This window comes from Dipodomys merriami, unplaced genomic scaffold, assembly GCF_024711535.1.
Source record: "Dipodomys merriami isolate MVZ:Mamm:240054 unplaced genomic scaffold, mDipMer1.0.p SCAF_156, whole genome shotgun sequence".
NCBI lineage: Eukaryota > Metazoa > Chordata > Mammalia > Rodentia > Heteromyidae > Dipodomys > Dipodomys merriami.
This window is the reverse complement of record NW_027202893.1, coordinates 1,878,773-1,906,076: the sequence shown is the minus strand read 5'-3', so window position 1 is coordinate 1,906,076 and position 27,304 is coordinate 1,878,773. Positions and strand designations below refer to the sequence as shown.

General features: G+C 40.7%; 1 protein-coding gene, 1 non-coding gene and 1 pseudogene across 7 annotated transcripts in view; all 3 read left to right on the top strand.

Annotated features, from left to right (window-relative positions):
- LOC138827485 (aryl hydrocarbon receptor nuclear translocator-like) overlaps positions 1 to 27,304 on the top strand; it is a 62,324-nt gene that overhangs the window by 8,354 nt on the left and 26,666 nt on the right. For 4 of the 6 annotated variants that reach the window (XM_070023036.1, XM_070023032.1, XM_070023030.1 and 1 more), the window contains exons 2-6: positions 8,514 to 8,625; positions 12,444 to 12,488; positions 16,763 to 16,807; positions 22,177 to 22,221; positions 25,789 to 26,002. In XM_070023036.1, the coding sequence (XP_069879137.1) occupies positions 8,514 to 8,625; positions 12,444 to 12,488; positions 16,763 to 16,807; positions 22,177 to 22,221; positions 25,789 to 26,002 (461 nt within the window). The remainder of the gene's footprint in view (positions 1 to 8,513; positions 8,626 to 12,443; positions 12,489 to 16,762; positions 16,808 to 22,176; positions 22,222 to 25,788; positions 26,003 to 27,304) is intronic. The other 2 variants (XM_070023035.1, XM_070023034.1) reach the window with 1 other exon arrangement.
- On the top strand, positions 6,781 to 6,952 carry LOC138827525 (U2 spliceosomal RNA; annotated as a pseudogene).
- LOC138827529 (small nucleolar RNA SNORA40) lies at positions 20,096 to 20,221 on the top strand. The gene has a single exon (XR_011372108.1). It is a non-coding gene; the product is annotated as a small nucleolar RNA SNORA40 (small nucleolar RNA).

The following is a 27,304-nucleotide window of genomic DNA, read 5'->3' as shown; positions in this document are numbered from 1 at the left end:
GGGCTGAAGAGCTGAGGGACAGCACCCAGGCCCAGAGTTCAGGCCCCACGACCGGACCAAAAAAAAAAAAAAAAAAAGGCTAGTGTTCTACCACTTGAGCCACAGCGCCACTTCTGGCTTTTTCTGCTTATGTGGTTCTGAGGAATCGAACCCAGGGCCTCATGCATGTGAGGCAAGCACTCTACTACTGAGCCACCTTCCTAGCCCCTATTTGTTCTTTTGCTAATCAATTTTTGAGCTTTTTAAATACTTTTTTTTTTTTTTTTTTGGGTCCAGTCGTGGGGCCTGAACTCTGGGCCTGGGCACTGTCCCTCAGCTTTTCAGCTCAAGGTTAGTGCACTACCACTTGAGCCACAGCGCCACTTCTGGCTTTTTCTGCTTATGTGGTACAAAGGAATCAAACCCAGGGCCTGATGCATATAAGGCAAGTGCTCTACCACTGAGCCACCTTCCCAGCCCATTGAGCTTTTAAAATACTGTAGATATTAATGCATTATTGGTTGAATAGCTGGTGAAGAATTTTTCCCATTCAGTGGATTAGTTCTGGTTATTGCTTCTTCTTCTTTTTTTTTTTTTTTTTTTTGGGTCCGGTCGTGGGACCCGAACTCTGGGCCTGGGCACTGTCCCTCAGCTCTTCAGCTCAAGGCTAGCACTCTACCACTTTAGCCACAGCGCCACTTCTGGCTTTTTTCTTTTTGCTTATGTGGTGCTGAGGAATCGAACCCAGGGCTTCATGCATGGGAGGTAAGCACTCTACCACTGATCCACCTTCCCAGCCCCATTGCAGAAACTTTTTAATTTGATGTAGTACTATAGGTCATTTCTCTTTTCTTTTCTTTTCTTTTTTCTTTTTTTTTTTTTTCTTTTTTGGTGCTAGTACTGGGGCTTGAACTTAGGACCTGGTCTCTGGCCCCAAGTTTTTTTGCTCAAGGCTGGTCCCCCTCTACTTGAACCAAATCTTTATTTCTGGCTTTTTGCTGGTTAATTGGAGATAAGAGTCTTACGGACTTTAAGTCTGGGTTGGCTTTGAGCCAGAATCCTCAGATCTCAGCCTTCTGAATAGCTAGAACTACAGGCATGAGCTACTGATATCAAATGTTAATTCTTGTTTTTGTGTCTGGGCAATTGAAGTCCTATACAGAAAATAATTTCCAGTGTCGACATCTTTTAGGGTTTTCCCTATTGTTGTTGTTGGTCATGGGGCTTGAACTCTGGGCTTGGGTGCTGTTCCTGTGCCCTTCAGTTCAAGGCAAGTGCTCTACCACTTGAGCCACAGCATCACTTCTGGTAGTTTATTGGAGATAAGAGTTTCAGGGTGGGCTAGGAAGGTGGCTCAGTGGTAGAATACTTGCCTTGCAAGCATGAGGCCCTGGGTTCGATTCCTCAGTACCACATAAGCAGAAAAAGCCAGAAGTGGCGCTGTAGCTCAAGTGGTAGAGTGCTAGCCTTGAGCTGAAGAGCTGAGGGACAGTGTTCAGGCCCAGAGTTCAGGCCCCACAACTGACCATTAAAAAAAAAAAAAAAAGTTTTAGGGACTTTCCTGCCCAGGCTGGCTTCGAACCATGGTCCTCAGATTTCAGCCTCTTGAGTAGCTAGGATTATAGGCATGAGCCATGGGCACCTGGCTTTCCCTGTTTTACTGTGTTAGATTTAAAGTTTCAGTTTTCGAGTTCCTTGATCTATTTGGAATGATTTTTGTACACAGAGAGAAAAACTGGATAATCAGTTTTGCCAGCACCATTTGTTGAAGAGGTTGGGTTTTGTTTGCTTTTCTTTTTTTTTTTTTTAGCTGCTGTGTCAAAATTTAGATGGCTCTGGCTGTATGTTTTATTCCTACAGCCCTGCATTTTGCTTTTTATTTTGGAGATGGAGTCTAATATAAACTTGTCTTCCCAGACTGGCCTCAAACTAAGATCTTCCAGATCTTAGTCTCTTGAGTTACTAGGATTACATGCATGAACCCACTGGAACTTTGTCAGAAAGTATACTTATATTTGTTTTATATAGTGTTTGAATTGTTCAGGAAGCAAGAGTCACTGTATGACATTATTTATTTATTTATGTTGGTTGTGGGCCTGGGCACTGTCCCTCAGCTCTTCAGTTCAAGGCTAGCACTCTACTATGTGAGCCACAGTGCCACTTTTGGTTTTCTGTTGGTTTATTGGAGATTAGAGTCTCACAGACTTTCCAGCCTGGGCTGGCTTTGAATATGGATCCTCAGATCTCAGCCTTCTAAGTAGCTAGGATTACAGGTATGAGCCACTGGCACCCGGCTTTTTTTTTTTTTTTTGGTCAGTCCTGGGGATTGAACTCAGGGCCTCAGCACTATCCCTGAGAGCTTCTTTTGCTCAAGGTTAGCACTCTACCATTTGAACCACAGCGACATTTCTGCCTTTTTCTTTTTGTGGTACTGAGGAATTCAACCCAGAACTTCATGCATGCTAGGCAAGCTCTCTACCGCTAAGCCTCATTCCCAGCCCGACATTTAATAAAATTTTGAATCTGGATGTGGTGGCACATGCCTAATGTTCTAACTCTCAGGAGGCAAAGACAGGAGGATTGGAAGTTTTCAGGGCAGCCTTGGCTCTATAATGAGTGTTTGTCTCAAAAATATTTTTTACAAAAAAATAAGTTGATGTGGAACATAGAACATTTTCTGTTAGATGATTACAATATAAAGATGTAATCAAAGTGTTTAGGACTGACATAGGAATGGAAAAATGTATTAATGTAGAGTAAGCATAGAGAGATAAAATATCTTTAGGTATTTAAGCTATAATTAAGGTGATACTTTCAGGTAAGGGAAGAACAGATATACTATTCAGCAAGCAATTGGTATAATTATCTATAGTTACAGGTTTCTTAGTGATGGGATAATTTTTTGAGAAATGTGCCAGCTGATTTTGTCATTGTGTGATCATTATAAAATATGTTTACACTGTGGTAACAGTGGCTCATGCCTGTAATCCTAGCTAGCCTGTAATCCTCAGGAGGCTGAGATCTGAGGATCACAATTCAAAGCCAGCCTAGGCAGGAAAGTCCTGAGGTTCTTATCTCCAATTAACCACAAAAAAAGTGGAAGTGGCACTGTGGCTCAAGTGGTAGAATGCTTGCCTTGAGCTGAAGAGCTGAGGGGCAGTGCCCATGCCCAGATTTCAAGCCCAATAACTGACCAAAAAAAAATATTCCACATTAAAGATCTATGAATGAGTCTGGTACTGGTGGGTCATGCCTGTAATTCTAGCTACTCAACAGGCTGAGATCTGAGGATCTCTGTTCGAAGTCAGCCTGGGCTGTAAAGTCCGTCAGACTCTTATTTCCCATTAACCACCAAAAAGCAAGAAGTAGAGCTGTGGTTCAAGCCCCAGGACTGGCTCATGCACATGTACACACACAGAAAATTTTTTTTATAAATAACCAAGAGATAAGGGAGCTTTCCCAAGGAAGTCATAAACCCAGGAACTATTTAGGAGTTCAGTAAGTTTAAAATATGAGAAGGAAAAATGTGTATACTTAAAGTAATAGCAAGGAGATATTTGTAGAATACAAAGGATCTCTAATTTCTTTTTTTGGGGGGTCTGGTTGTGGGGCCTGAACTCTGGGCCTGGGCGCTGTCCCTCAGTTCTTCAGCTCAAGGCTAGCGCTCTACCACTTGAGCCACAGCGCCACTTCCGGCTTTTTTCTTTTTGCTTATGTGGTGCTGAGGAATCGAACCCAGGGTCTCAGGCATGCAAGGCAAGTGCTCTACCACTGAGCCACCTTCCCAGCCCGATCTAATTCCTTTTACATACTGATATATTTTACAAATTCACTAGAAAAAAACACATTGTATTAACTATGTTACTATAATGGAGTACCTGAGTCAACTAATACATAAACAAAAAGTCTTAGTTCACAGATTGGAAGGTGCAAAGGCATGCCACCTGCATCTGCTCACTTAATGGTAGTGTATAATGGTTCATTCAGTAGCTAGTGCTCACTTTCAAGTCAGGAAGGTGGAAGTGAGAGAGAGACAGGATAAAGGAAATTAATGGAAAAGATCCTCATTGGGTATGCTCTCAGTGAGGTAGGCCCTTCCACTAGCCTTGACCTTCCAAATTCTACAGCACTTACAGATCAAGATTTTAACAAGTGGACTCTTAGAGGACATTAAAACAATTGAATGATATCCAAACCATAACACATTTTTCAATATAAAAATGTTAAAAATATGAAGTCAACTCCAATATCAGTTGACTTTAAAGAATCTAAAAAAGAAATACAAATAAAAACAAATAATTTTTTTTTTCCGTGTAAGATGTAGTAAGAATAGTAGAAATAGTCAAGTGCAGTGGTTTATGCTTGTCATCCCTGGTACTTTGGAGACAGAGATTGGAAGGATCATAGTTCAAGGTCAGTCTGAGCAAAGTTAGAAAGACTCCATCTCAATAAGAAGGTTGGGCATGGTGTTTCTTGTCTGTAATCTCAGTTATGCAGGAGGCATAGATGGGAGGATCATAGTCTGAAGCTAGCCCTGGGCAAAAATTGAGAAATCCTCTTGGAAAAATAAGTAAAAACACACTGAGTCATGATCAAATGGAAGAGTATTTGCCTAGCATGTGCAAGGTCCTGACTTCAAACCAGAATCATTAAAAAAAAAGTAAAAAAAAAAAAGAACTTCCTTACTCTTTGTTAGCATGGATAGGATGCTCTAGATTCATTTTTGCATATTCCCTAGCCATAGAACCAGTCATTTCTCTGAGGAGCACTGGTTTCTTCATTAAAGGACATTATATTATAAGGGATATAATCAACCAATACCAGGCAGGACATAGTCCTTGTTTACTGGACAGATATCTTCTCTGGTGACAGAAGAAGGGCATGCACATGTGTATGCACAATATGTATTCAGAATCAAATTACAACTTCTGTTTCTTCTTCCATATTTGCTTTACAAATATGGAATATTGACGATCGTGGGGCTTGAACTCTGGGTCTGAGTGCTGTCCCTCAGCTATTCAGCTCAAGGCAAGCACTCTACCACTTGAGCCATAGCACCACTTCTGGCTTTCTGAGTGGTTTATTGGAGATAAGAGTCTCACGGAGTTTCTTGCCTGGACTGGCTTTGAACTGTGATCCTCATATCTCAGCCTCCTGAGTAGCTAGGATTACAGGCTTGAGCCACCAGCGCCTGGCTTAACAAGTTCTGTTATATCCTGTTAGTGGGAGTGTATTTCAGCAGCACTTTGGGAATGTAATTTTTGTACTATCCATCAAAAATTTAGGGAATTCCCCCTGCTCTCCATACTGGAGTTAGAGTTTGGCCTCACACCTGCTAGGCAGATGCTCTACCACGGAACCACAGTTCCAGCTCTATCAAAAATTTAATTGCTGGCCGGGCGCCGGTGGCTCACGCCTGTAATCCTAGCTACTCAGGAGGCTGAGATCTGAGAATCGCGGTTCAAAGCCAGCCCGGGCAGGAAAGACCGTGAGACTCCTATCTCCAATAAACCACTAGAAAACCGGAAGTGGCGCTGTAGCTCAAGTGTAGAGCGCTCGCCTTGAGCTGAAGAGCTGAGGGACAGCGCCCAAGCCCAGAGTTCAAGCCCCATGACCGACAAAAATACAAAAAAAAAAAAACAAAAAAAATTTAATTGCTGTCTGGGAATGTAACTCAGTGGTAGCAAGCAATGTAGCTAGGATTACAGGTGTGAGCCACCAGCGCCTGACATATGCAAATATTCTTAGAGCATTATTTATAATAGTAAAAACTTAGAGGAACAACCTAAATGTCATTCAGTTGAGGACTGGTTGAATAAAATATGGTACAATGAGGGCCTGTAGTGTTAGAACAGAGAACATAGTGGAAGCAGGCCGGAATTGCTGCCAGAGCCAAGACTGCTAGCAATAATGTCAGCTTTCTTGACAGTGTGAAAAAGCAGGGTGGCTCTGTTAAGAGATATTGAGCTGGGGCTGGGAAGGTGGCTCAGTGGTACAGCGCTTGCCTTGCATGCCTGAGGCCCTGGGTTCGATTCCTCAGCACCACATAAGCAAAAAGAAAAAAGCCGGAAGTGGCGCTGTGGCTCAAGTGGTAGAGCACTAGCCTTGAGCTGAAGAGCTGAGGGACAGTGCCCAGGCCCAGAGTTCAGGCCCCACGACCGGACCCAAAAAATAAAAAAAGAGAGATAGTGAGCTGCTACCTACAAGAAGAGGCACACAGAGATCACACAGTAGAAATAGAAAAAGGCAGATAAGGAACCAAAGTGTTTTTGTGGTTTGTGTCCTCTTGCCTTGGCCTTTGCCTGTATGCCTGGAGTCAGTCACACTCATGCCTCTTGTATTGCTCACAGGTAGCACTGATGGCATTTCCTTTGCCCTGAGTCTTCAAGGGCTCTCCTCTTTGTTTCTTTCCTTTCTAGGAGTTGGGGGGAAGGAAAGGAGAGAGGAGGGGGAGAGTAGAGAGAGAGAGAGAGAGAGAGAATTATTTATTTTGCCAGTTCTGGGGCTTGAACTTAGGGCCTGGGCACTGTCTCTGAGCTGCTTTTTGCTCAAGGCTAGCACTGTACCACTTGAGTCACAGCGTTACTTCTGGCTTTTTCTCTGTATGTGGTACTGAGGAATGGAACCCAGGATTTCATGTATGCTAGGCACTCTACCACTAAGCCACATTCCCACCCTCCCCCTTTTTTTGTTTTTAATAATTCCTGTGAGAGCACATCCCAATGTAAATGTTATAATTAAAAATACATTTATGCATGAAACATTTATGTAATGTGAAGTCATATAAATAAAGTATATATGATCACTTCTCAGCCTTTGGCTAAGATCAAGTGTAGTATCTGTTCTTACTGATTTACTATTTGATTCGTCCTCTAAGGCTAATGTGGATAATATGGAGCAGGGAGATGGAATAATAACTTGTCTCCATACATGGACCTGATATTGTAACACATTCAGGAATGATGCACTGTATCCTAGAAAAAAAAAGTGTGTGATTTCAAGTGTGTGTAAATAGATAATCATGATGTGTATTTTTATGAAAAATGCAAGTTGCTAATCAAGGTTCCATTTTTACTGAGAAAAGATGTGCTGTTTTTGGTTACAAGCTCAAGTGATGTGAATATAAACTGAGGAAAGCACTAGAGATCCAGATGTACGCAGGTGATAGCATTATTTACTCCTAGGGGATTGAACTGAGTGGGAAGGAAGGAAGAATAGTAAAAGGGCAGGAAAAAGAGACATAATAAGGGCCTTTCTGTTTTATTCTTTTGGAACTTTAATATTGAAATTTAGGTGTTTTTACTCTCCAGTTCTTCTAATTCTTTTTTTTTTTTAGATTTCAGCATTTTATATCTTTATTATTAAAAATAATATTTTAAACTTAATATTGAAATGCTCGTTTCTATGTCAGAGCATCCATCAGACCTTGTTTAAAGTATTTCCTATCCTGTGCCATTATACCATCCTATGGAAACCTTTTTTGACATGAGTGTATTAAAACAAGGGTAAGGAAATAAAACTGAACTTTCGCAATACTTACATAGTCTTACATTGGTTCTTGGAAAAAAGTTGTAAAAAGTATATTCTTTTCAATTTTTAATAAACCAGAAGATGCAATTATTCACATCCTTTGGGTTTCAGCCTCTTATAGATTGTCTCATAGAAAGAGCTCCCAATTCTGATACTATTAAACAATAAATATTTTTTCACAAGAAAAGTAAAGCACATACGTTAACATGGGCCAGAGTTTGCTTACAAGAATACAGATAGCAGAGTAGGGGGGTACAGACTCCCAAGATGTGATCGATGGTCTCTATGTGTCTATATCCTGGACATATTGTGCCTATGTTTGCCAGATTAGATAATGGCTCTTGGCTCTCCCAACTCTTAATAAGTTCTGGTCCTAAGGTCCACAATGAATCAACAAAAATGAATCCCAGCTGGGCATACTGTTTAATTCTTAAAAGGTAGAAATATTTATTGCTTGCATGAAATATATAAACCAACTTGTAAATGTGTTCAGTTTCACTTCTACTATGTTACTGTTATAAGACTAAAGTGAATGCTACTCTGGTATGTTGCCACATGCCTATAATCTTAGTACTGTAGAGGCTGAGTCAGAAGGATTGCAGGTTCAAGGCCAACCTTGGCTACATAGAAGACCCTGTTTCAAAAAAAAAAAAGCTACAGAATACAGTGTTCATATGAAGTTGGAAAAATGAGGTATGAGAAAATCTTTTGCTAATGTAAGAATTCAAGAAGAGTACTGTATGTGAATATTTGAGTCTTCTAATAAATCAAGATTTTTTTAAATTTAAATTTTTATTTTTTGTGAACATACTGTACAGAGGGGTTACAATTACATGGGCAAGATAATGAGTACATTTCTTATCAAGCATTGCAGCCTCCTCCTTTGTTTACCCTTCACATCCCTTCCCAGCCTCCCCATAAATCAAGATTTTTATTTATATATTGAACCTTTTTTTTAACCAACTTGATATTGGTGATAATTTTTTTTTTTCCTTTTCTGAAAGAAATGGCATCAGATGTACCATCATTGGGATCCACTATTGCCTCTGGAAACCCTGGGCCTGGGATTCAAGGTGGAGGAACCATTGTCCAGAGGGCTATTAAAAGGCGACAAGGGTGAGTTTGAATATAGTGTCTTGAATGTCTCTTCTTATAAACTGTCTGATTTAGTTAGTTGCTCAGTCTCCATGACTACTTCTGACTCTTTTTTTTTGGTCGGTCTTGGGGCTTGAACTCTGGGCCTGGGCGCTGTCCCTCAGCTCTTCAGCTCAAGGCGAGTACTCTACCACTTGAGTTACAGCACCACTTCCAGTTTTCTGGTGGTTTATTGGAGATAGGAGTCTCATGGTCTCTCCTGCCCGGGCTGGTTTTGAACCGCGATCCTCAGATCTCAGCCTCCCGAGTAGCTAGGATTATAGGCGTGAGCCACCAGTGCCTGGCTCTTTTTTTCTTTTGCCAGTCATGGGGCTTAAATTTAGGGCCTGGGCACTGTCCCTGAGTTTCTTTTGCTCAAGGCTAGCACTCTACCACTTGAACTACAATGCCACTTCCGGCTTTTTCTGTGATTTAATTGGAGATAAATCTCACAGACTTTCCTGCTCTGGCTGGCTTCAAACTGTGATCCTCAGATCTCAGCCTCCACAGTAGCTAGGATTACAGGTGTAAGCCACTGACACCCAGATACGGTTTTCTTTTTTGTTGTTGTTTTTGTCTTGTCTTTCTTGTTGTTTTGTTTTTCAATTTAAATTTTGTGCTGATCTGGGAGTTTGAACTCAGAGCCTGGGCACTGACCCAGAGCTTTTTTACTCAAGGCTAGACTCTACCACTTGAGCCACAACTCTACTTCTGTCTTTTTTTGGTGGTTAATTATAGATAAAAGTAGAATGAACCTTCCTGTCCAGGCTGGCTTTGAACCATAATCCTTAGATTTGAGCCTCCTGAGAAGCTAGGATTATAGGTGTGAGCCAGCACCTGGATTTATCTTTCTTTTTATTTGAGACAGGGTCTCTGTGTGTGTCTAGGCTGGCCTGAAACCCACAGTCCTCCTGCTTCCACCTCCCAAGTGAGGCTTTATTTTAAAAAATTATGTAACTTGGGGCTGGGAAGGTGGCTTAGTGGTAGAGTGCTGGTCTAGCATACATGAAGCCCTGGGTTCAATTCCTTAGTACCACATAAAAAATAAATAAAAGAAGTCAAATTAAAAGGGAAAAACTTGGGGCTGGGAAGATGGCTCAGCATTACAATCAACCTTTCTAGTGTATTTATTTTCTGTAGTTTTAAACCATAATCTTTTTGAATAGTTAACAAATCTTTGCATCTTACTACATCAAATAGCCTCTTTTTGGTATTGTTTTATATTCTATGTAAGTTTTAAATATTTGCACAGAAGTATGAACGTAACTCCTTTTCAGAACACTTAAGTTGTTTTGAAGGTTTTGTTTTTATGTGTATTGCTGCAGTGAACTTCTTTTTTTGGGGGGGGGGGTTGGTCATGGGGCTTGAATTCTGGGCTTGGGCTCTGTCCCGGTACTCTTCAGCTCAAGGTGAGTACTCTACTACTTGAGCCACAGAGCCACTTCTGGTTTTCTAGTGGTTTATTGGAGATAAGAGTCTATTTATTTATTTATTTATTTAGTGCTTGTTTTGGGGCTTGAACTCAGGGCCTAGGTGCCATCCCTGAGCATTTTGCTCAAGGCTGGCATTCTACCACCTGAGCTATATCTCCACTTATGGCTTTTTGATGGCTAATTCGAGATCAGAGACTCATGGACTTTCCTACCCAGGCTGGCTTTGAACGGAGATCCTCAGTCCTCAGCCTCCTGAATAGCTAGGATCACAGGCGTGAGCCACCAGCGCCAGGCTCATATTATTTCTTTAGGACTCTTATGAATAGAATTATAAGGTGGATTAGAATTTTGATAAATGATCAAGGACATCCTGAAAGAGGAAGAGGAACAAATATTTTTAGGATTGATATCACATACTTCATCGGTAACCCATGTAGAGACTTATCCTACCAAATTATCCCACTGGTAGAGATGCTAAAAGTAATTACTGGATTAAGGTGAATACAAACATACTAGGAGATTGGCCTCCCCTGTTACCTGTAATCTTTACTAATCCCCTGAAATGAAAGTTATCTCTCCTTTCATTGAACATCCATAGCATGTTATGTCCCTCACATGACATTTTCCCATTCTCACCTGTATTTTCTTTGTATTTGTCTTAAGCAGAAACCACATTGAGAGCAAAGATTTTTTCCCCCTCATCTAAAATGGCATCTTGAGTGTACTAACGGTTATGTGTTTAAACTAACAAGCTTCTTGGTCTAGGCCATTCTCATGTCATGTTAACTGCTTTAAAAGATTTCAAGCTGTACCAGTGTGTTCATGCCTATAATCCTAGCTACTCAGGAAGCTGAGATCTGAGGATCAAGGTTCAGAGCCAGCCGGGGCAGGAAAGTCCATGAGTCTCTGATCTCGAATTAGCCATCAAAAAGCCTTAAGTGGAGATAATAGCTCAGGTGATAGAATGCCAGCCTTGAGCAAAATACACAGGGATGGCACCTAGGCCCTGAGTTCAAGCCCCAGAACAACCACTAAATAAATAAATAAATAAATATAAAAATAGTTATAAAAAACTGGTAACATGCATAAACTATAGAACTAAAAAGTTGTATATTTTAGTTTAGCAGTGATAAAGCACTTGTCTTGCATACACAAGGCTCTATCTTTGATTCTCAGCACTACATTAAGTAGTGATCTGAAGTCCGGTGCCCGTGCCTCACACATGTAATCCTAGCTACTCAGGAGGCAGAGATCTGAAGATGGCAGTTTCAAGCCAGCCTGGGCAGAAAAGTCCCATGAGACTCTTATCTTCAATTAACCACTCAAAAGCTGGAAGTGGCACTGTGGCTTAAAGTAGTAGAGCACTAACCTTGAGCAAATGAGCTCAGGGACAGTACCCAGGTCCTCAGTTCAATCCCCACAACCAACAAAATAAAAATAGACCTGAATCATTCTCTTTTTTTTTCCTTATTGTTTTTGAGTACATTCCTATTCCTTCTGTAGTAGTTATATTTGGATGCAGATCTTTGGTTGGAGGTGGGCTGCTACCCCAGGAAGTATAGTGATAGTGAGTAGTCTTTTCCTATTGCCCATTTTTTTTTCCTTTTTTTTTTTTTTTTTTTTTTAACAAGGTCTTATGATGTATCCTTGGCTGGCCTCACGCTCATAATTCTTCTGGTCAGTCTTCCAAGTGCTGATAGTATAAGAATATGCCATCAGGGGCTGGGAAGATGGCTCAGTGGTAGAGCGCTTGCCTTGCATGCCTCTGAGGCCCTGGGTTCGATTCCTCAGCACCACATAAGCAAAAAGAAAAAAGCCGGAAGTGGCGCTGTGGCTCAAATGGTAGAGTGTTAGCCTTGAGATGAAGAGCTGAGGGACAGTGCCCAGGCCCAGAGTTCAGGCCCCACTACCGGACTCAAAAAACAAAGAAAAAAAAGAATATGCCATCAGGCCTGGTTTTATTCCCCTACTTCTTTTCCATTTTGATGTTATAGAGAAGAGGTAATATAGATTTGATTAACTTCAGCTCTCTTCCTCTTTTCTTTTTATTTTGGTGAGTATAAGGAAGCTTGTGTTAAGAAATTTCAGTTTCTTGGGCTGGGAAGGTGGCTTGGTGGTAGAGTGCTTGCCTTGCATGCATGAGGCCCTGGGTTCGATTCCTGAACACCACATAAGCAGAAAAAGCTGGAAGTGGCGCTGTGGCTCAAGTGGTAGAGTGCTAGCCTTGACCTGAAGAGCTGAGGGATAGCACCCAGGCCCAGAGTTCAGGCCCCACAACCGGTAAAAACAAAACAAAACAAAGAAATTTCAGTTTCTTAGTATTCTGCATTTTCAGTAGGCTTACCATTATTTATTGGCTTTCCCCAGGCTGGATTTTGATGATGATGGAGAAGGGAACAGTAAATTTTTGAGGTAAGAGTTTGAAATTTTTTGAGACTTTTAATATTGAAAATTAGCTATTGATCTTTGTAGTTCTTTGTAATATTTTTGTTTTTAGGCCTAAGAAGAGTGCTTCATCCTAAACCTGTATATTTTCATATTATATCCCAGTTTTCAGGCATTCTATGAATGATTTCATAGATAAGATCTCAGTGAAGAGAGGACAGAGAGTTTATAAGATTCTCTGGATATCAATAACGTGTATTTCTCACAGTTCTGTGGACTGATTGCATGGTTATTCTGCTGATCTTGCCCAGACTTGTTCATAAGGCAGATTTGGTCAGCTAGGTTCAATTCAGCTATAATGGTTGTGTTTGTAGTCTTGTCCTTAAGAAGGCAAGTCTGCCGGGTGGTGGTGGCTCACACCTGTAATCCTAGCTACTCAAGAGGCTGAGATCTGAGGATCACAGTTCAAAGCAAGTCTGGGCAGCAAAGTCCATGAGACTATTATCTCTAATTAACCACCAGAAAACTGGAAGTGGCGCTGTGGCTGAAGTGGAAGAGTGCTTGCTTTGAGCTGAAGAGCTCAGGGACAGCGCCTAGGTCCAGAGTTGAAGTGCCATGACCAGCAGGAAAAAAAAAAAAAAAAAAAAAAGAATCTTCTGGAGCATTAAAACTGGATTTTAAAATACATTTTTAAAGGGTTCTTTCGGGGCTGGGAAGGTAGCTCAGTGGTAGAGTGCTTGCCTCGCATGCAAGAGGTCCTGGGTTTGATTCTTCAGCACCACATAAGCAGAAAAATCCAGAAGTGGAGCTATGGCTCAAATGGTAGAGTGCGAGTCTTGAGCTGAAGAGCTGAGGGACAGCGCCCAGGCCCAGAGTTCAGGCCCCACGACTGACAATAAAAAAAAAAAAAATAAATAAAATAAAATAAAGGGTTCTTCCAGAAAGTTGGGATATTCTTACTGAATACCCAATGTTTTGCTCGTTTTTATGTGAAAAAGAAATAAAACTCAAAGAAAGGACAATAACTTTGACTGCAGTCTTCCTTCATTTTTCTTTCTGAATTTGAAAATATTACCCATGTAGTTTGAATATTGCTAAATAGATGCTTGATAAGTAAATAAAGGAGCCCTTTTAAAAAATATTATTTGGAGTGGGGTGCCGGTGGCTCAAGCCTGGTAATCCTAGCTACTCAGGACGCTGAGATCTGAGTATCACAGTTCCAGGCCAGCCCGGGCAGGAAAGTCCATGAGACTTATCTCCAATAAACCACTGGAAAACCAGAAGTGGTGCTGTGGCTCAAGCGGTAGAGCACTTGCCTTAAGCTGAAGAACGCAGGGACAGCACCCAAGCCCAGAGTTCAAGCCCCATGACTGACAAAAAAAAAAAAAAAAAAAAAATTGGTTATTTGGCTACCAAAGTTTCATTTAATAATTTTATTTATTTATTTATTTATTTTTGGTTGGTTGTGGGGCTTGAACTCTGGTCCTGGGTGCTATCCCTCAGCTCTTCAGCTCAAGGCTAGCACTCTACTACTTGGGCCACTGTGCCACTTCTGGTTTTCTGGTGGTTTATTGGAGAAAAGATTCTTATGGACTTGCCTGCCCAGATTGACTTTGAACCATAATCCTCAGACCTCAGCTTCATGTACCATAATCCTCAGACCTCAGCTTCCTCTTGAGTAGCTAGGATTACAGGTGTGAACCACTGGTGCCTGGCTTCATTGCTTTATTAATTACAATTTTATTTAAGTTTTGAGCAGTACTGGAGTCTCATGCTTGTATAGGACAATGATAAATGACAAGAGAAACAGACTGCTACTTAATGAGGGTCAGTATAGAGACAGCTTTAGATTGAGGATCAGAGAAGTCTCTGGGGAGCACACATTCCATCTGAGACTGTAATGTTGTTAAGTAGCCGAAATGGGATGACTGGTTTGGGTAGAATAGGCAGGTAGAAATTCTTTTTTTTTTTTTTTTTTTAATAGAACATTCATTGATCTTTATTTGATTTGACAAAAAATCTGCATTATTAAAAGACGGGTAACAAAATCTGAGCTTCTATGAATCTTACATTAGGTTCTACAGTATTATGTAAGAACTAATAACTGACAGACAGACATTATCACAGGCAGATGCTCCTGCCAAGGGGGAACTTGGGGACTTGATCTGCAGGTGAGGTACAGGGTGTGCAGTGCAATGAGCAAAACCCTAAAGAAAATGCAAGTCATTAGGCAGGTAGAAATTCTGCCACATGGTATAAATATAGGAACTTTGAGGATTTTATACTAAGTAAGATAAGTCAGTCACAAAAAGGCAGATATTGCTGGGCACTTGTAGCTCATGCTTAGCTACTCAGGAGATCTGAGATCTGACCATTGATATTTGAGGCCAGCCCTGGCAGGAAAGTCCATGAGAATCTTATCTCTAATTAATAAGAAAGTTGGAAGTGGGGCTGTGGTTCAAAGTGGTAGAGCACTAGCCTTGAGCACATAAACTCAGGGACAGTGCCCAGGTCCTGAGTTCAAGACTCAGGACTGGAAAAAAAAAAGACAAGTATTACATGGTAAGCTTATATGAGGTATTATGTGAGTAATTAAATTCATAGCCACAGAAAGTAGAATGGTGGTTGGCAGGGGTTAAAGGTAGGGGAAAATGATGTCCAATGAATATAGTTTCAGTTTTGCAGGATGGAACGTGATTAGATTATCTTTCTATCACAATATGAATTCACTATTAAACTGGGTTGAGAGGCATGGTCTAAGTGGTAGAGTGCCTATCTAGCAAGCACAAGACTGAGTTCAAACCCTAGTATTATTTTTTTTTTTTGTCATTTTGTGTTTGTGTGTATGTGCATGCATGTGTGCTGGTACTAGGGGTTGAACTCAGGCCTCATGATCTCACTTGGCTTTTTCATTCAAGCCACACTTCCAAGTCCAGCTTTTGGCTGGTTAATAAGAAATAGATGTCTCACAGACTACTTACTGTCCAGGCTGGCTTTGAATGGGGATCCTCAGATCTCAGCCTTATCAATAGCTAGAATTACAGGTATGAGTCACCAGTGCCAGGCAGTATTTTTTTGTGTGTGTCTGTGTCCGTCATGGTGCCTGAACTCTGGGCCTGGGCATTCTCCCTCAGCTCTTCAGCCTTGAGCTCAAGAGCGCCACTTCCAGCTTTTTCTGCTTATGTGGTACTGAGGAATCAAACCAAGGGCATCATGCATTCAAGGCAAACACTCTACCACTGAGCCACCTTCCCAGCCCAGGTAGTATTTTTTTTTAATTTAATTTAATTTTATTTGTGAACATACTGTACAGAGGGGTTACAATTACATGGGCAGGATAATGCGTACATTTCTTACCAAGCATTGAATTGCAGTTTTTAAAAAGGGAAATAAATATATTCTTTCTTCCTTTCTCTCTCTTCTCTTCTCTCTCTTCTTTTCCCTTCCTCCCTCTTCCCTTCCTCCCTCTTCCCTTCCTTCCATACTTCCTTCTTCCCATCTTTCTTCTTCTTTTGCTGGTCCTGAGGCTTGAACTCAGGGCCTGGATACTGTCCCCGAGCTTCTTTAGTTCAAGTCTAGGGCTCTACCACTTGAACCACATTGCCACTGCTGGCTTTCTTTTTTTTTTCCTGAATAGTTTATTGGAAATTAGAGTCACATGGACTTTCCAGCCTGGGCTGGCTTCAAAGTATGAGCCTCAGTTCTCAGCCTACTGAGTAGCTAGGATTACAGGTGTAAGCCAGGGCTTAAATCCCCAATTTTTTTTTTATTTTGGTTGGTCGTGGGGCTTGAACTCTGGGCCTGGGCGCTGTCCCTCAGCTCTTCAGCTCAAGGCTAGCACTCTACCACTTGAGCCACAGTGCCACTTCCAGTTTTCTGGTGGTTAATTGGAGATAAAAGTGTCATGGACTTTCCTGTTTGGGCTGGCTTCAAACCTCGATCCTCAGATCTCAGTCTCCTGAGTAGCTAGGATTACAGGCCTGAGCCACCAGTGTCCAGCTATATCCCTAATTTTATAGTGTTACTAGCAGGGTAGTTAGCTCTGTCCTCATGTTTGTTTGTTTGTTTTTATGTCTGATAAGGTAATAAAGAAATCAGAAACCTGACAAATATTAGTCATGAGATTGTTTAAGTTCTGTGTGATGCTGTGCTGTTACTGTTTTTTATTGCTTTATTATGCTTTTCTATGAGCTCTTTTCTTTTTGCATATTTTTACTCATTTTTAGTTTTTACATCAGGGTGTAATAGATAGAACAAATGTGATGCTTTGAATTAAATGAATCATTTTTTTTCTTCTTCAGGTGTGATGACGATCAGATGTGTAATGATAAGGAGCGGTTTGCCAGGTAATACAGAAGAGCATTTTAGTCCTTGTTAGAGGACCAGGCAGTATAATCATGCTAAATTTTAATTTTATCTGAGTTAGAGTGGAATTTCTCTATCTAGTCTTTTTCCTCTTCTGAAAGGTGATTAAACAGTATTATAGCTCTCATATATGTTTGTGACATTACTTTAAATTATTGTTCCTTTTTGTTGTTATTGTTGTTACTCTTGGTTGAACTCTGCTTGGGCACTGTCCCTGAGCTCTTCAGCTCAAGTCTAGTGCTCTACCACTTGAGCCACAGTGCCACTTCTGGTTTTCTGATGGTTAATTGGAGATAAGAGTATCATGGATTTTCCTGCCCAGATTGGCTTTGAACTGTGATCCTCCTGAGTAGCTAAGATTACAGGAGTGAGCCACCTGTGCCTGGCTACTTCTGGCTCTGTATGTGGTACTCAGGAATTAAACCTAGGGCTTCATGCATGATAAGAAAGCCCACTAACACTAAGCCACATTCCCAGCTTTTATAGTGGTCTTCTATGTATATTACACCTATAGGAGTGTGCTTACTAGGTATCTTTGGAAACAGATTGTGGATTTCTTGATTGTATTTGCTATCAACTTGGTACAGATATTGGAGGAATCTTTATAGCAAATGATTTTATTCACTAAGAAATGACAAAGTCATGGAAACTGGAGTTTTGAGTAAAGTAAATACAATTTTTTAAAAATTACTGTCAAGATGATGAAATATACTTATTTACTTATCCTCTCCCCACTTTGTTTTTTCTGGTACTGGGGCTTGAATTCAGGGCCTGGGTGCTGTCCCTTATCTCTTTTGTTTAAGGTTGGCACTCTACCTCTTGAGCCATACCTCCACTAGTGATTATTTATTTGGTGGTTAATTGGAGATAAGAGGGTCATAGAATTTGTTGCCTGCCTCTTTGAACCACAGTTCTCAGATCTCAGCTCCTGAGTAGCTAGTATTACAGGTGTGGGCCATCGGTGCTCAGCCAGTAATTTATTTATTTTTTTACAAATTAAGTTTGTGGATTTGTGGGCATGGTATTAGTGAGAGAGTGTCTACCTAGCAAGTATAAGGTCCTAAGTTCAAATCATTGTATTGCCAGAAAAAAAATTTATAACAACCTCAGAAAATAATCTTACTTAAAAATATAATACTTTTTAAATTTTTATGCTGATATTGGTACTTGGGCTTTGAACTCTCTCCTGTCTTTTTCACTATGGCTGGCATTCTATCACTTGAACCAGGCCTCCAGTTGGCATTTTAGCTATTTGAAGATAGAATCTCATACATTTTGGCTGACTTTGAGCATCAGTTCTCTAGGTGTTTTTTTAAGTCATGGGGCTTGAACTCTGGGCTTGGGCACTGTCCTTGTGCTTTTCAGCTCAAGGCAAGCATTCTACTGCTTGAGCCACAGCGCCACTTCCGGTTTTCTAGTGGTTTATTGGAGATAAGAGTCTCATAGACTTTCCTGCTGGGGTTGGCTTTGAACCTCGATCCTCGGATCTCAGCCTCCTGAGTAGCTAGGATTATAGGCGTTGAGCCACTGGTGCCCGGCTTACTTTAGACATTTTATTTGAGACTTATCTACCAATCTAAAATATGATTGAGTACTGATATACTGACTCTCTAACACCTTATTTTTATTTATTCATTTATTTTTTGGTCATTTATGGGTTGACACCTTATGTGTCAACCTTGGAGTATGAGGGCATGAGACATTGTTACAGCCCAGTGTACCGTAATACTTTATTCATTGCTGGTGCTTGGCATTTTGAGAACCATTGATTATTATTATTATTATTTTTTGGGTCCGGTCGTGGGGCCTGAGCTCTGGGCCTGGGTGCTGTCCCTCAGCTCTTCAGCTCAAGGCTAGCGCTCTACCACTTGAGCCACAGCGCCACTTCAAGCTTTTTTCTTTTTGCTTATGTGGTGCTGAGAAATCAAACCCAGGGCCTCATGCATGCAAGGCAAGCACTCTACCACTGAGCAATCTTCCCAGCCCCTTAAGAACCATTGATCTACAAAACCAAGAAATACTGGGTAGAGTAGCTTTAAATACTGAAACAGTAAGATGCCACCACAGGCTTTGAATTAGAGTATGTTATAGATATTAAATGTTTGATACTGATATTTCCATGGGATGGCAGTTTATAGGATTGATGATGGAGAGGCCTTTAGTCAGGGAGGTAGAAAAAAGCTGTTGAAATAGTAAGAGAGCTATGAAATCGAGTGTATGGGCTAGAGTGGTGGATCTAAAACAAAAGGAGGAATAAAAGAAGTTTGTCAGGGCTAGGAATGTGGCTTATTGGTAGAGTGCTTACCTAGCATGCATGAAGCCCTGGATTTGATTCCTCAGTACCCCATAAACAGAAAAAGCTGGAAGTGGCACTGTGGCTCAAGTGGTAGTGTTAGCCTTGATCAAAAGGAGCTCAGGGACAGTGCCCAAGCCCTGAGTTTAAGCCCTAGGCCTTGGCAAAAAAAAAAAAAAAAAAAAAGAGGTCTATCAAAATTATTTGTTAAAACAACTTAAGGTAGGTAATTATAAAGTCTTAAGATGTGAACAATCTCTAAAATGAGTTGACCATAGAAATTTGGGAGATAGTTTTTCAAACTGTATTAAAAAGTTAAGGCATTAGCCTGGGTGCCAGTGCCTGTAAACCTAGCTACTCAGGAGGCTGAGATCTATGATTCAAAGCTAGTCTTTGCAGGAAATTCTGTGAGACTCTTTATCTCCAGTTAACCACCAGAAACCTGAAGTAGAGCTGTAGCTCAAGTGGTAGTATTCCTAGCCTTGAGCAAAAACGCTAAGGGATAGTATTCAGGCCCCGAGTTCGGCCCCAGGACCAGTATCAATTAGAATGGGTGGTATGGGTCCACTGTATCTTGACTGAAATTCCAAAACACCGTGAAAATGTGACGTGAGCCATTTTAGTTTTCATTTGTCCTGCTTAATGTGCCTATTTATACATTGTACATCTTATTTAGAAATTTTGGAGTAAGCCAGGTGATAGTGGCTCACTCCTATAATCCTAGCTATTCAGCAGGCTGAGATCTAAGGATTGCGGTTCAGAGCAGGCCTGGGCAGGAAAGTCTGTGAAACTCTTATCTCCAACTAACCACCTTAAAACCAGAATTTGCGCTGTGGCTCAAGTGGTAGAGCGTTTGCCTTGAGCTGAAGAGCTGAGGGACAGTGCCTAGGCCCAGAGTTCAGGCCCCACCACCGACAAAAAAAAAATGTTGGAGTATAGAAGGTGTTGTGGACTTGTAGTAAAATGAACTTTTTTGAGCACATGTGTGTGTGTGTCTTTGTTTAATTTGTAACAAAGCCTTACAGACAGGTGCAAACAATAAATCCTCTTTCGCAACCTAGAACTCAGATACAAGATTTTGGTACATGGAATAAGAAATATGATTCCTACAGCAGTTGGTTTGTTAACTCTCACTTGTTGCTTTGAGAATAAAGTTGATATAAAAGCAAAAATTTAAAAGTCAATACCAAAAATTTTTTTTTAGGAATTTTAGATATTTAATTTTTTTCAAACAGTGGAGTTCAATCTTTTATGACTTGCTAACATAGTTCACCTCACATACTTTTGAGAGTTTAATAGACGGCCATCAAAAGCTAAAAATGTATGAATTTTCTCAAATTAAAAAACTTTTGTAGTTTGTTAGCAGACTATCTAGAAGTAATAACACAAGGTACATGAAATTTTACACTACTTAATATCATTCAGTTATCCCTGTCTGTTCTCATGAGAGTATATACATAGTTTTACATGATTCTCACTGTTACTGTTTGGGTGTCTTTTTTTTCCTATGGGTCATTTTGTTGAAAATTTCCCATTTATTGCTAAAATCATTGCTTTTGTGTTTGGCTTTGTTTTTTTGAGACAGGGTCTCACTATGTTGCCACAGCTAGCCTCAAACTCATGATCCTTCTGTCTTAGTCTTCCAAGTACTGGTATTGAAGGTGTGGATCACTTTGCCCACTTTTGTCATTGTCATTTTTGAAAATTAAACTCTCCAGCCTGTAATATGTAATACTTAGACATTTTATTTGAAACTTATCTACCAATCTAAAATACGAGTACTGATATACTGACTCTCTAACACCTTTTTTTTTTTTTTTTGGTCAGTCATGGTGCTTGAACTCTGGGCTGGGCGCTGTCCCTCAGTTCTTTAGCTCAAGGCTAGTGCTCTACCACTTGAGCCACAGTGCCACTTCTGGTTTTCTGAGTGGTTTATGGGAGAGTAAAGTCTCATGGCCTTTCCTGCCCGGGCTGGCTTTGAGTCATGATCCTCAGATCTCAGCCTCCTGAGTAGCTAGGATTACAAGCGTGAGCCACTGGTGCCCGGCCACCTTATTGTTTTTAAGTTGACACACCCACTCTTTACAGTATCTCAGTTTCTTTAAAAAAATGTAATGATGATTATCTTCCTCTGGAGGAAGAGGAGTTGATTTACCTATGCCTTGGTTATACTGTGGAATCAAAATTAATCATTTAAACTTAACTCTTAGGTTCTTTTGCCAGTCCTGGGGCTTCAACTCAGGGCCTGTGTGATGTCCCTGAGCTTCTTTTGCTCAAGGTTAACACTCTTACCACTTGAGCCAGACCACTACTTGCTTTTTCTGAGTCATGTTTTGGAGAAAAGAGTCTCATAGACTTTCCTGCCCAGGCTGGCTTCAAACCGTCATCTTCATATCTCATACAATCTCTTTGAGTATCTAGGATTACAGGTGAGAGCCACTCGTACCTGGCAGCTCTTAGTTTTACTTACTATAATTCCTCTACTAAAAGCTGTTCTGTTAGTCTGTTAGTCTGTTAGTCTGTTAGTCTGTGTGTGTGTGTGTGTGTGTGTGTGTGTGTGTGTGTGTGTGTGTGTGTGTGTGTGTGTGTAGAAGGGGATTGTAATTATGATCATTCAACACTACTTTTACTCTTTAATTTTTTTATTATACAATAGTCCATGTGCATATTATTTTCTTTCCAGATTGAGAGCAGTATCTAAGAATGGTGGTTTTTAATTCCTTTGATGTTTCTTGTTCAAACTGTATATGCTTGGTCCCTACAGAGATTGATTGACAAAATGCTTTGTATTGAGATCCCATTAATTTATAATTGGCCTTGCTTTTATCTTGACCTTTGTCTTGTAAATAAATTTTCTTTATCCAAACAGATAGCTTTATAAATTGCAGGCAAGATCCCAACCCATATTTCTATTTTTCTCGCTATTCTCTGCATTTCATTTTTTTCTTTTCTCCCCTATCTCTTCTCCCCTTCCCTTTTCCTTCTCCCCTTTTTCTATTTCCATTTTCTTCCTTTTTTAATTTAAATTTTAGCTTAGTTCATTAATTCTGTTTTTAGGTCGGATGATGAACAGAGCTCTGCGGATAAAGAGAGACTTGCCAGGTAGGAGAAGAGTGTTGCTTAGCATGATGAAGCAGATGCTGCTGCTTTTGTATCCTTTTTCTTACTCTATCTTTCCCCCTTTCTCTTTGTATTCTTCCTTATCTATGGCAAGAGAGGACAAGAGTTTTTAGAAGTTTGGGTGTAACAGGAACTTTGGCTTCCTCCCATCAGAAAGTGGGTGAGTTGAGGGAACTTTACTTAGGAATTTAAGAATTTGCTATTTTACCTTTCTTTTTTTTTTCTCAGCAAGTTTCACAGAAACAAAAGGATTTAGAAATAATATAGCTGTGTTAGTGCTTTAACAGGAAAATATATTCTATTAGAAAACTAATATAAATATACCTATATTTGCCATTGTTCTCAGAATTTAGGCCTCAGTATTTACACCATACATCTCTAGAAGACTCACTTTTATTTTCCTGTGTAGATTCATAGTATAGACTACTATGCCACAATAGAATTAATGTTGCTTTGGGGATTTAGTTCTTATTTGTGATTTCTCAGGAACATATTTAACTGTCTTGGCAAGGCTAATCAAAAGATCAGGTTTCAGCTGGTTACATGTGTGCCATGCCCGTAATCCTAGCTACTCAGGAGGCTGAGAGCTCAGAATTGCAGTTTAAAGCCAGCTTGGGCAGGAGAGTGAGTGATATCCTTATCTCCAGTTAACCAGAAAAAAAACCCCAAGTGGAGCTGTAGCTCAAGTGGTAGACTTGAGCACAAAAGATCAGGGATGGATGATGTCCAGACATGTGGTCAAGCTCAGGACTGGACTGGCACCAAAACCCCCCAAAAAACAAGTTTCTGTACTTTACTGTCAAAGATGAGTACATGAAATTTGAGTAGAATTTTCCATGTTTTCAGCAAAGTAACTAAATATGGACCTACATGATGAGACTTTACCATTTGGAAATAAGACTCAAGAATTTCTTTGGAGCCAGGTGCCTGTAATACTAGCCACTCAGGAGGCTGAGATCTGAGGATTGTGGATTGAAGCTTGCCTGGGTAGGAAAAAAAAAAAAAAGCCAGGGACAGAGCCCAGGCCAGTTCAGGTACCAGGACTAGTACCAAAAAAAAAATAAATAAATAAATAAAAAAGAATCTCTTTGGAGACTTTTGTCTATAACATGGAAGTAGTTCCATCTCCCCAAACATTTCTGTCTGATCTGTCTGGTTTATGATGCCTTAGTAGGAAATATATTGTTGGTATAACCACCTATTTTTTTATTATTTGCCTCTCTAATTTATCATATTTCCCATCAAGCTGGGCAACAAACTCAGTTAGATGCATTTCAACCTATGCCACTGCTATTGCTTTTATACTTAAGAGGCTTTTCTACATGGTGCTGTGAAGAAAGCATTACATTGTACATGAGAGGAACCTTGGGGAAAGTCACTTAACTACTTGGCCTCAATCTGATAATTACTCATTAAAAGTAAATCTGGATTAGCTTATAGATTAGGAGTTTTTTTCCTTAAACAATTTCTGTTCAGAAAGCATCATTAAGTGGTAATAGAAGCAAAGTGATAAAGCAAAGGTGTTTAAAAGTAGAAGCAGAAATGCAGCATGTTGTTTGTTTTTCTCCTTGAGGAATCCTTATGGAGGATATTGATCAGCCTAGGTTTTTCAGAATTCGTGTTTGAAAACTGAATTATTCCACTTAAAATAGTAATATAAAGCTAGGCACGAGTGGCTCACACCTATCAATTCAGGAGACTGAGACTTGAGGATCACATTTCAAAGCCAGCTTCAGCAAGAAAGTCCATGTGACCTTTCTCTAGTTGACCACCAAAACCAGAAGTGGAGCTGTAACTCAAATGGTAGAATGCTAGCCTTGAGCAAAAAAGGTCAGGGAAAGCACCTATGTCCTAAATTCAAGCCATAGGAACACAATAAACAAAAACAACAACAATAAAAAAAGTGGTAGGGCTGGAAAGTTGGCTCAGTGGTAAAGTGCTTGCCTCCCATGTATGAGGCCATGGGTTTGATTCTTCAGCACAACATAAAGCAGAAAAAAGCTGGAAGTGGCGCTGTGACTCAAGTGGTAGGGTGCTAGCCTTGAGCTGAAGAGCTGAGGGACAATGCCCAGACCCAGAGTTGAGCCCCCACGACCAACCCACCTCCCCCTACCTCCCCCTCCAAAAATGGTATCCTTCTGTCTCAATTTTGAGCAAGTTATTGTTAGAGAAGTGTTCTACTGAACCTGGTAAGATCTAAATTGTATCTCTCCAGGCCTTTAAAGCACCCTCTTTCTCCCTATTCTACCCTTAACTCCAGTTCTCTTTGTTTTAGACTGGCAACCCATACGTTATTTTACAGTCTCTCTTTTTTATTTTTCCAGTTCTGGGGCTTGAACTCTGGGCCTGGGCACTGTCCCTCAGCTCTTCAGCTCAAGGCTAGTGCTCCCACTTGAGCCACAGCGCCACCTCTGATTTTCTGGTGGTTTATTGGAAATAAGAGTCTCACAGACTTACCTGCCCAAGCTGGCTTTGAACCATGATCCTCAGAGCTCATCCTCCTGAGCAGCTAGGATTATAGGAGTGAGACACTGGCAGTGCCTGGCTACAGTCTTTTAAGAAGTTCAGTGTACTGGCACCACACCTAGTTAAAGCAGATAGGATTTTGTGAATTAGGATAAATAATTTTTTTGTTGTTGTTGGTCATGGGGCTTGAACTCTGGGCCTGGGCGCTGTCCCTCAGCTCTTCAGCTCAAGGCGAGCGCTCTACCACTGGAGCAACAGCACCACTTCCGGTTTTCTGGTGGTTTATTGGAGATAGGAGTCTCACGGTCTTTCCTGCCCGGGCTGGCTTTGAACCGCGATTCTCAGATCTCAGCCTCCTGAGTAGCTAGGATTACAGGCGTGAGCCACTAGCACCCAGCTCCTATAATTTCTTATATCAGCTATTGAGCAACATACCAACATACTTGAATTGGCAAAAATTGGTCATTTAATTTTCTGATCTTCAAACAACTTAATTGGTAAACATGGAGTCATTCAAGCTAAGATTCTTTTTCTCCTTAAATGAATTTGGCTGGGAAGTTGGCTCAGTGGTAGAGTGCTTGCCTTGCATGCATGAAGCCCTGGGTTCCATTCCTCAGTACCACATTAAGCAGAAAAAGCCAGAAGTGGTGCTGTGGCTCTAGTGGTAAAGCATTAGCCTTGAGCTGAAAAGCTAAGGGACAGAGTCTAGGTCCAAAGTTCAGGCCCCACAACCAACAAAAAGCAAAAACAAACAAAGAAACTTAAGTAAATGAACTCAACACTTAAAAATACTACCTTTCTTTTTTGTTCTGAGGTAATGATAATTTACATAGGAAGTAAAGTTGCCAGGGAGAGAGGGAATTGAGGTGTCTGCTTGCTCTTTGTCTTTCTACCTTGTTAGTTTCTATTCCATACCTGCTCTGCATGAGGTTGGCAAACTTTATTTTTAACTTCTGAGACTTAAGCATCATTAAACTAAATACTGCATTCTTCAGCAGCACGCTTGGTATCCATTTCACTGTCCCTGAGACCAAATGATCTTATGTGACCACCTGGATGGATCTTTTCTCTCTTTCCATGTAGGGAAAATCACAGTGAGATTGAACGGCGCCGACGGAATAAGATGACAGCTTACATCACAGAACTATCAGACATGGTACCCACTTGTAGTGCCTTGGCTCGAAAACCAGACAAGTTAACCATCTTGCGCATGGCAGTTTCTCACATGAAGTCCTTGAGGGGAACTGGAAATACATCCACTGATGGATCCTACAAGCCATCTTTCCTCACTGATCAGGTATCAGACTTAAAACTGTGAGAGAGTAGATTCTGGGCGAATCGTGTGAAACTTTTGATTTCTTTGATTTTATTTTTTAAATAAGAATTTAGTTACTCAGGGAAAATGCAGATCATGGAAAAATGAATTTCAGTCCTTAGCTGAATAAGCATTGGGTAATAAGAAAAGAGTTATGGAATCTATTTAGCAAATTAATAGGATTTTACATCTTAATTCATAAATATAGCCTGTAAAGGTAGAAAACAGTGACATTCAAGAGAGTAGATAACTCTGTACATGGATCACTTTTCTTCCTTGGCTTTACAAAGGATGGAAGAAATCTGTTTCTAGGGATTTTTGTTGGTAATACTGGAGTTTAAATTCTGGTCTTTGTACTTAGTACGTAGGCATTTTATGCCCAGCAGCACATCCAGCTCTATTTTCTGCTGTCATTGGGCCTCCCCCCCCCCCCCCCCCCCCCCGCAGCTCCGTTATGGGGCTTGAACTCTGGGCCTGCATGTTGTCCCTCAGCTCTTCATCTCAAGGCGAGTGTTCTACCACTTGAGCCACAGTCCCACTTCTGGTTTTCTGAGTGGTTTATTGGAGATAAGAGTCTCATGGAGTTTCCTGCCCTGGCTGGCTTTGAACCTTGATCCTCAGATCTCAGCCTCCTGAGTAGCTATTATTTATTTTTTGGGACCAGTCGTGGGGCCTGAACTCGGCCTGGGTGCTGTCCCTCAGCTCTTGGCTCAAGGCTAGCGCTCTACCACTTGAGCCACAGCATTACTTCCAGCTTTTTTCTTTTTGCTTATGTGGTGCTGAGGAATCGAACCCAGGGTCTCAGGCATGCAAGGCAAGCGCTCTACCATTGAGCCACCTTCCCAGCCCCATTGGATATTTTTTTAAGGGCAGAAAAGGAGATTTATCATATGACAGCTATTGGAAGACAGCATTTCAGTACATCTTCAGCTGTTTTCAGAGGTATAGATATTGGCCTCAGGTTTGATAGAGAGAATTGAGGACAGAATGTGAGAAAGTTATGCATAGTTAAAACAGTCCTAGGTCACAGGTGTGTGGCCTGCTTTGCGATTAGCTCAGTCTTTGTCCTTGGAAGAGTTCCATAGAAATGATCTCTTGAGTTTTGGGCTATTTGCTTTAAGATGATAAGAAGGCATTGCTTTCCACACAACTTGGTTATTACTGAATTTTCTCTGGGAATTTTTCTCTGCCTTGTGGGAAAGATTCTTAAATGTAATAGTTAATTTTCTCTCAATACATATGAAAATGTTGGTTTAACAAACTAGTTATATACATCTTTTGTGG